Raw genomic sequence first — 9,614 nt, forward strand, 5'->3', positions numbered from 1 at the left:
TTTGCCTTCATTTAACAACTGTGTCCTACTGGAGAAGCTCTGACATGTAGCCTCGTGTATGTTTGTGAACTGACAGCATTTCCTGACATATGTTAGCACAGCTAAAGTTAGTGGAATCTAGCTCAAACACCGAGTGCTTTAAAATTTGTCAATATTAATAAAGCTTTGCTGTAGCAGAATATTCTATCTGAACAAGAATTTGGCAGACAACTAATGAACTTTTTCTCATTCTTCTTTAGCGAAGCTGGTTACTGTGTCCACATCAACGGTTTGATTGCAATATGTGAACTGGCTGCAGAACAAAGACAATGACCAGCCCTCCTGCACAAGTCTTCCCCAGCAGTGGGACAGACTAAGAGAGAAGCAGATAAGAGAGCCAACCAACCAAAGCCAACTTTTAAATCTGTGAAAACATTTCTCATGTACATTCACAAAATATAGGTAATGGCAGTTAAAAATAAAATGTTATTTACATTTGGGAAACATTTTCCACCAGAGGTGGGTTCCCTACAGTATATGTTCAGCTGGATATTGGTCAGCATGTTTCCAATAAACCAGGTTTGTTAACCTGACAGTGGGCATTTTCCCAGAGACCATTTAGAATTTTTTTCATTGTGGCGATTGCCCTCTCCACGCAATCTCGGTGAGCAGCACCTTTACTGTTGTGGGGGAAGCTGCGGCTCTCATTTCTCCAGTTGGACTGGTCAAAAGAGGGGGATATTTACTCTGAGGCCAATCTCCTCCACCTCCTTTACAATAGGCAACCCTTTGTCAACCATGAGATCGGAGGGAGACATTGTCTAGCTGCGTCTTCATCAAACAAAGAAAGTTGCTTTTTTTCGGACAAGGATCCAGTGAACAGAGCTTGGCTTTTCAATCGTCTGTGCTGCCATAGTAGTAGGCAAGTCACATTTGTATTTATCTGGTATCATTCAAAAGACTTTGACATCTCTATGTGTCCATACAGCAAGTTCCCCAAGTACATCAAACATAGAGTCAATCCATGAGTTGAATTTAGTGCTTCCAGTGTATTCAGGTATCTGAACTTCGAAGGCCAGATCTTGCAGGTCAAAGTTTTGACGCAACTGTAGTTGGTGACACAGTGGCACTTCACTGATCTTTCTGTCCCGAGTTCCAGGTGCAGTCAGAAGTTGAATGCTATTGGTTGGTTTGCATTCAGGGGCAGGGCTTAACCAAAGAGACAGGTTCGGTATCTTCATAAAATGGGCTCGTAAAAAAATAACTGCCAGAATAGCCTATAAAACAAACTGAAAAATACACAATGTACTTTTTTCCAATTGTTTGCATACAGTACTTAATGAAAATACTAATTTAAAACTTTCTGTTGATTCATTTACAACTTACCAAAGAGTAATGCGATCCTTGAGACTTGAGAATGAGAGACAGAGGTTGACAACTGGACTTATTTATTCAAGCCACTGGCATTGACAGAATTATTGCTTCCTCATAGATGTGCTCGACAAGCCATAGAGGTATTCTTCTGAATGAACGAGGAACGCTGGTTTCAGACTTACAGAAATATGAATTCACACGACATAAAGTTGGCACAGTTCACTACACAGAGGTCAAGTAATAGGAGGTTCATCACAAAGGGTCATTTCACTATTTTAGATTTAAAGAGTTCACACACACATACGTCTTCTGGAACTTGGTAGCTGAAGATACAAAGGTTGAAGGTTTCACAGTATAGGTGCAGTGAATTTCAGGCAGGATTTGTTCTGGAAATTAAGTCTGTAACATTTAATATAAAGGGGAATTCTGTTTAGTCATATCTTTCAACACATAACCGATCACCATCGCCCCAAAATATGTATATTTCAGGTTCTACCAGAGTGCAACCGCACATTTAACACTGAAACCTTGAATTGAGTACAGAGAAGCTGAGGTCTGAAATGAGACCAAGGCACTTTATAGAGAAAAAGGCACAGACTGCATCAAGCTGACATACAAAGTGGCCCAGTTTCAACAAGTTCATGAAAATACTGTCCAGTCGTGTTCTTTACTTGGGACCTGCCAGATCTGAGAATCAGCGCCTATGGCTTTAAAAGAAATCCCATTCTCTGACAAGTTGGACCGCTGACGACCTGCAGAGCCACGCAGCCATCGTTTACTGCACAAGAAACTTGAGAATAAATTCTGACATTTCATTCACACTGCGTTACAGAAACACAGCAGCTCTCTTGTTCAGCCTTCACAGGATTCCTTTTTGGTTTATGAAGCTCTTTACTTTGGTTAAATGTCATTGCCCCAAAACGCAAATGCTGAACTTCCCATAGTCTCTGCCATCGAGATGATTAAGATGATGTCTTAATACTTGGTTGGAATGACTGAAGCCACAGAACTCCCATTGTTTGGAAAACAAATGGCCTGTAGGGGGCAGTGGTGATATGCAAGCGCCTCATAAATGAGATCAAAAACAATCAGTTGGACTAACTGCAATTTTATAAACATACAAGTAACCAAAGTGTGCAGATAATACAATGGGAGCTAAACAAACCTGCTGAAAAACCGTTCTTGCAAAGCTGAATTTTGACTTTACCATCCAAAGAAGCGACATCTTCATCTAAACACTTGAATCCATCAACCACTTTGGCAGCGGCAGCAGTCAAAGCATATTGGCAGGGGTAGTTCAAACGAAAACCTTTGCCTGCTAAGTATTTTGGAAATACCCAAACATGTTTGTTATACGTCACATTCTGGTCGCAGTTCACCATTTCCAGCTTTAACCTCATCCACTGCGTCTTTCAGTCAGATAAAATAGAAAACTGACGCTTTTCTGGATTCCTGGCAAATTTGTAGGAGATTTATAGATCTAGCAAATCAACGGTTTGAGGACCGTTTTCAGCAACATGTTTGAATCCACGACAGAGAAATCAGAGCTTTGTGGCAGTAAAGGACTCGATCAAGTATCAAAATGAGTGCAGATTTATTCTAAAGGTGCAGTTTTCCTGTAAACCAAACGCTACAAAGAGCATTTCAGTGGGATGTACCATAAACAATGTAGGTCCTGGCAAGCATAAACACCCAAATCCTATTCTGTCACAATAAAGCTCAACATGTCGAGAGAGATGGTTTTTTTTTTTTTTTTTTTACACAAAGCCCAAATTAGACAGTGGCTATTTGTAAAATGATGTCTTTAAATTGACCCGAGTGAGGAAAAATCCAGTTTACTACCATATGCTGAGTCAGGAAATTGAGATTGCTGTGATGCAAACTAATGAGAACATTTCAAAGGAATCATCTTGTTGGGGAAACGGACAGAAAAAAAAAAATCTTTAATTGGAGTCTTGTGTGACATAAATCCAATATCGTACGACAAACGCCAGGCGCCATGTTTCTCCTGCAAAACAAAGCAAAAGATGAGATTTCAATTAGACTTTGATTGTGAGTGTGCATGAATGTGTGAGTGCAGGGCAGAGCGCCAGCAGTGTGTGCTGATCACCTCTGTCTAAATCCATGAGCGTTAATCCCCCCCCCCCCCACCTTTAAATCCTGTTAATCTCAAGTTAATCTTCACTGAAGAGGATACCAAGTAACGAGTGTTTGCTCGACTTCAGGAGTGCTCAGATGCTTAGTACTATGAATACTTTCCAAACTACAATGTAGAAATAGATAATTGTTCCAGTCTGGTTCTACTTTTGCAATTAATCACTATTTATTCCAATGAAATGAAAGATTTTGTTTTTGATAAACAGTCTTCAAACGGTTAACCACAGAGGTTAATGTTTCCCCTCCATAACGCAGATAAACACAGTCTCACCACAAGCCGCTGTTGCAACGCCAACTGTGTTGACAAGCCGTTACATGAGACCGAACAAGAGCTTCTCTAGTTTCATTTCTGTGCCATTAAAAGAACCGACCCTGTCATTCAAGCTGCTCCCAGTCCCTTGAGTTTTGCGTGGCCTTCATCCTCCTCCTCGTCCTCCTGGTCCAACGAGTGAAACTCGGCCACGTAGAGACTCTTGTCAATGCTGCCGGGAATGGGCTTAATGTCAGTCACCAGCTGATCCTCGATGGTCTTCAGGTTGTAGCGGTCATCCGACGTTATGAGATTGATGGCCAGACCCAGGTGACCAAATCGCCCTGTGAAAAACGGAAACGTGCATTTATTAGGAAACGAGAGAAGCGCCAACCCATCGTGAGCGAGGCCGAGCCACGGTAGCACTAAAATGCCAAGTTACCTGATCTGCCGATGCGGTGCAGGTACGTCTCGGCGTTTTTGGGGAAGTCGAAGTTTATGACGACATTCACTGCCTGGATATCGATTCCCCTCGTGAACAGGTCTTCGGGAAGAAATATAGATGCATGAATGAACTCGAAGAACATCATTTCTAGGTGTCAGTATTACTTGTGCCGTTACTCACCTGTGCACACCAGGTTCCTGCACAGCCCGTTCCTGAAGTCGTGGAACACGCGGTTCCTGTACTCCTGCATCATCTTTGCATGGATGTAAAAGCACGAGTAGCCCAGTTGGGTGATTTTCTTCGCCAAAAGCTCAACTCTCTGAGTGGAGTTGCAAAAAATGATGGACTGGTTGATCTGAAGCTGTAAAACAAAACATTTTTTTTTTTTCCATTACTTAAAGGTGAAAATAATTGTTTTTATTTGTCAAGTGAGGAACTGTGGCGCCTTGATATTCAATCAGTTTGTTATTCAGATAGAAGTGTTGGACACTCACCCTGGAGAAGAGTGTGTTCAGACAGTGGACCTTCTGTCTTTCAGTCACGTAGGCATAGTACTGAGTGATGCCCTTCAATGTCAGTTCTTCCATCAGGTTGATTTCATAAGGCTTCTTCAGGTGCTTGGCCTGGACAAGACATTTAAACTCCCCCCCGTTAACCAACTGAAAACTGTGTTTTTCCAACTTAAAGAGAATTTAATTGCCTCACCATGAATTTCTGCACACTGATGGGGAAGGTGGCAGAGTAAAGCAGGATCTGGCGATCCCTTGGCAAGAAGCTGATAATATCTTCAATGAGGACCACAAAGTCCTGGGACAGCAACTTATCTGCCTAAATTCAAAAAGAGAAAATTGCATCAAAGGGAATAAACCACAAACAATCAGAATATATGTTAAGATTTATAGCACAAACTTACTTCATCCATCACCATTACTTGGGTCCTATCCACTTTGGCCACGCCCTTCTTGATCAGATCCAGTATCCTGCCTGGTGTCGCAATCACTACATGCACTGAAGGAGACAATTTGTACATTAGAACAAGTTCACCAACTTCTATTGGTTCGCCGTTCCATTAAACTTATCTGGATAAACATCACCACTTAAGTGCCTTTTTTCACCGCGAGAAAAAGTGTGTGTGGTGGATTATTTCTTTGTAAAATAGGTTTCTTGGAAATACAGCCTTTTTTTTTTTATGGACACAAAACATGTTTCGTCAGGTTCATGTACAAATGTAGCACCATTTAAAAAGGGAAAATAATCAGGCTCGCCAATGGTATACCATTACAAATACTACAGCAATTACAAATTTGGTTTTTGTGTCGTTCACAATCTTTATAAAAAAGCAGAAACAAACACCCAAATGTTACAAAATTAAAGAAAAAAAATACTTCCAAAATCTTTAGTAACATTATCAGACGTACCGATTTCATCAAGACGCATGATATCATCCCTCAGGTTGGTTCCACCGGTGGTAGCCATGACTTTAACTCCTCCCAAGTGCTTGCTGAGCTGAATGCTGATTTGGCTCATCTGCAGCGCCAGCTCTCTCGTCGGTACCATTACTATGGCTGGAACGGAAGAGAGTGAGGGCTCATGAGACGCATGAAGAAAATCAAACGAGGCAATGATCAGTAAACTACAGCCTTTGAACCGAAGTGGAACGCCCACCCTGAATGTGATCCTTCTTCAGGTCTATCCTCTCCAGGAGAGGGATGAGGTAGGCTCCACTTTTCCCTGTACCGTTCTTGGCTCGCGCCAAAATATCTCGACCTGATAGGGCAATCGGGATGCTTTCCTCCTGTGGTTAAACACAGAAATCCAATTGAGGAAAATTGCACGGCTTATAGGACAGAGAATGGTTATAAAGATGAATAACAATACACAATGGAACATCTTAAATATATTTAAAATGCACCATATGATTACGATCTATAATCACTGTTATATGAAACGGTCACAATAACGCTCGGATACGTTAAGAACTCGATACCAACTAAAACATTGCTTGTATTGTAAATGAGCCAGGACAAATTTTGAAAATTCTTTCAAATTATTCAACGTACATTTGGCTGCTTTGTTAATTTCCATGTTGAGGCATCACTCATAAGTAACTCAAACTAATTTTATGGTCGTGTCATGTACCTGGATGGGGGAGGGTTTCTCCCATCCCATCTCAAAGATCCCCATTAAAAGTTCTCTCTTTAGGCAGTAGTCTTCAAATTCATTTCCCTTAGTTGATGTCACGTCCTGAAAACAAAGCAGAACGAGAATATTGTGTATTAAACTACTGCGGCAGTGGGTCCCATTACTATGACATCTACAGAAGCAACAAGCCACTTACCGAGGTTCTCACTCTGTGGTCTTTTGGAGGAAGCTCCAGGCACTTCTTCCAGTCATCACCAAACCTATTTTTTTTGAAAAAAACTTGCATTAGAACTCACTGCCAAAAAGACAATTCTGAATTCGAGCCACATGTATTGTTAGAGCAACATTTCTGTATGTATGTTTTCACTGTCTGTTAAAATGCTCAAACAAAAGTAGAAATGATCAGACTCTAAAATGTTTAAGTTATGACTAAAAATGGAAGAGAAGTTAAATTGTATACTCTAGAATAGAATTTAAGAGTTAAAAAAAAACACCACTTCAGATTTACAAAAAAGATGTGAACCATGTCAAAGACATATTACTGTGCTTACTGTCCAGCATCACCTCTAAATGGAAAAATCATTCAACTATATTGAATGACTGAGAATCAATACACTCGGGAATCAACACAACAATATTTAAGTATTTTTTTTAAACACACTTAATTCTTTATAAGTTCTGGACTGTTGATATTTGATCAAAAGAAGATTAAGATTTGTGAGGGCTCTTCTTTAATAGCATGTGGTTAAACTGAAGACAAAACAGAAACTATAGATGGAACAGAGTCGATCCAGAATACATTCGAGTGAAACTTTGAAGATAGTCTTGTTCAATAGATGTGACATAGTAAAATTATTGCTAAAGGGAAATGTATAGTGTTTAATATGCTGGGAAAAAAAGGGATGGTATGAATTTTTGGAAAGCTTCAATTTTTCCACTGTAAATGTTAATGAAATTAAGTATGCATCGCTAATTTCTAACTAAACCGTCTTCTCATTAACAGGAACCTAATAATCTATTCACAGCAACTGTGAAATATGCACCATGTCAAGCTAAGAAAAGGTCGATTTTTTTTTTGTATGTGTGTGTGTGTGTGGAGATGCTTGTATCAGACAGAAGAGCTGAAAAACCAGAGAGGAAAAACAGAGAAAATGCTGAATCAAAACAACAAATGGGACTCGTATCTTACTTGATGCCGCCACTGCTCGTAGGAATGGTGGTCCGTTTCGGGGCCGCAATGGGCTGTTGGACCATTGAAAAGAGTCCCGGCTGTTGTCCGGCTGACAACGTTTGACCTCTGAGCTGCCCATTTGCTGGTTTATTCATTCCGAGCATTAATGCCGGGTTCGCAGTTCTTGCAGTAGCCATGACTTTAAGACCTGAATAAGCAACTGCTCACAGAATGTAATAAGTAATTTCTGTTTTATGCCTAATGCACTTGTGTAAAAGGGGAGAAAAAAAAAAAAAAAAAAAAAAAAACCCTAAAAGCTGCTCTTTCCTTTTTTTTTATTTTTTTTAAACAAAGTACTGTGTATACAATCTGAGATTTAGACTTCTTGAAAAGAAGAAGTCTGTTTATGAATTCTGTCTATATACAGGACCACTCTCCAACAAAAGGAGAAATTAAGATTCTTATAAATAACGACGACGCAACCAACACATTGCCACCTTGTGCTCCATTCAAATTGTTTTTCTCAACGCACTCTTATCCGTATTGAGCTCAGCTTTATTCGAGTATCTGGTCTCTTCAATTCTCAGCGTTCCGTTAATACTTTAAGAAAGATTGGTGGCAAAATGGATATGCTTGGTCACATAACAGGTTATTTTTACAGTTAGTTTGTTTCTTTGACATCAAGTTCCAATAATGTTTGAGCTAAATACTAGTTCAAAAAGCCCTCAGGCAGTCTTTACTGGTAGGAGCAGTCACTGTTAAGTGTTGACTATGTTTACCCAGTTTTGTTTTTTTGGGGGGAGTTTTTTTTTCTGCAAAACGTTGATATGACAGTCAGCAAAGTGCCTTAGTTTTGGACCAACAAGAAAGAATCCACATTGCCTGCAAAAAAACAAAAAGAACAAAGCACACAATTAGCAGAATTAAACGAGCCAGAGATAATTTGGAAAAACACTCATGTTTACATAAACAAAGCACAACAATCACAATCCTGAAGACAGGAAAGGCAAAAAACACATGCGAGCAAACAATCGCCATAATTTATCTTGCGATCAAGTGAAAATGTCGAACTATAATGAATGATATTATTATTTACATCGCCGTGCAACGTATGAGACGTATAGGGGCGCGAAGAGGTGATTTTGTTGGTGTGGCATTGTGAAGGCTGCCAGCCTTCGCTACCGCGATAATAAGATTCAGGCTAAAAGTCAAACTCGATATTTCTAAAACAGCAACGCGACTTCAATGTAGTCGGCCCCTGGACTTGCTACGACTATTAAACTGAGCCCGAAGCGAGAAAACGCGACAAAACACATAACTTCGCCGAGAATTGATCACAAACAATTCATCGCGACGTTCAGTAGTAAAGTTAGCCTGACCAACTTTCTTAGCTCGACCGCCACAGGCGGCGTTCAAACTTTCCCACAACAGCGTGGCTTTCGAGTTAAAGCGAAAACGCAAACCCCTTGGCTCATGATGCCGTGAAATTAAAGTTTAATCAGATTGTATTTCGAAGGAGCAACGTGTCCGAAGAAACCGCGTTACCGTCGTTGACACCTGTTGCTCCAAAGCTTTGATTCAACCTCACGATTGTTAGCATCGTAGCTTAGCACCAAACTGCTAACTGGTGATCAATACGCCTGAGGAATAACTTTTTTCTTTTTTTTTTTTACACAAGAGACGCTGACTTTTCTCTGCTACGTCGACGCAAATACTTACTTGTTGTGTCGCTATTAAACCTTACATCGGCAGTTCAGCCAAACTTTGTTTAATAGATGTTCCGGGAAATCCACACAGTTGTCAGTCTTTTGTCTCTTCTTTTAGATTATTGACAATTCAACATGGCCGCGCGCTCGTTTTTGGGTTGCCCGTTTGCTCCAAAGGACCTCCAACTAACCAATCACAGCGAATCTTTCAGAGGCCAAATGAAAATGACCAATCACAGCGGATGTTTGAGAGTCCAAAACACCACTGGCCAATCACAGTGGTGGTTTTAGAATCTAAATCTAGTTGACCAATCACAATGCTACTTTCTGGGTGCGCATGCAACTGACTAATCACAGCTCTGCTTTTGTGTTGATACGGAGAGCGAAACG

General features: G+C 40.4%; 1 protein-coding gene across 1 annotated transcript; it reads right to left on the reverse strand.

Annotated features, from left to right (window-relative positions):
- Positions 1 to 3,065: 3,065 nt before the first annotated feature.
- ddx61 (DEAD (Asp-Glu-Ala-Asp) box helicase 61) lies at positions 3,066 to 9,373 on the reverse strand. Its single transcript, XM_080471004.1, has 13 exons — positions 9,238 to 9,373; positions 7,537 to 8,400; positions 6,544 to 6,607; positions 6,345 to 6,449; positions 5,871 to 6,000; positions 5,624 to 5,770; positions 5,119 to 5,213; positions 4,911 to 5,033; positions 4,700 to 4,828; positions 4,386 to 4,566; positions 4,203 to 4,304; positions 3,882 to 4,104; positions 3,066 to 3,361 (listed from the first exon to the last, which is right to left on the reverse strand). Exons 2-12 carry the CDS (start codon positions 7,713 to 7,715, stop codon positions 3,890 to 3,892), a joined length of 1,470 nt encoding a protein of 489 aa, XP_080327130.1. The 5' UTR covers positions 7,716 to 8,400; positions 9,238 to 9,373; the 3' UTR covers positions 3,066 to 3,361; positions 3,882 to 3,889.
- Between the last annotated feature and the right edge of the window lie 241 nt (positions 9,374 to 9,614).

Source organism: Lipophrys pholis, assembly GCF_963383615.2.
Source record: "Lipophrys pholis genome assembly, chromosome: 9".
In the NCBI taxonomy this organism is placed as follows: Eukaryota; Metazoa; Chordata; class Actinopteri; order Blenniiformes; family Blenniidae; genus Lipophrys; species Lipophrys pholis.

Excerpts from the sequence above, each read along its gene's own strand:
- ddx61 (XM_080471004.1), bottom strand. The coding sequence starts at position 7,715 with ATGGCTACTGCAAGAACTGCGAACCCGGCATTAATGCTCGGAATGAAT. Across the intron at positions 5,034-5,118 it reads AAGTAATGGTGATGGATGAA|GCAGATAAGTTGCTGTCCCA; the intron begins GTAAGTTTGTGC and ends TTTTGAATTTAG. Across the intron at positions 4,829-4,910 it reads TCAGTGTGCAGAAATTCATG|GCCAAGCACCTGAAGAAGCC; the intron begins GTGAGGCAATTA and ends TGTCTTGTCCAG.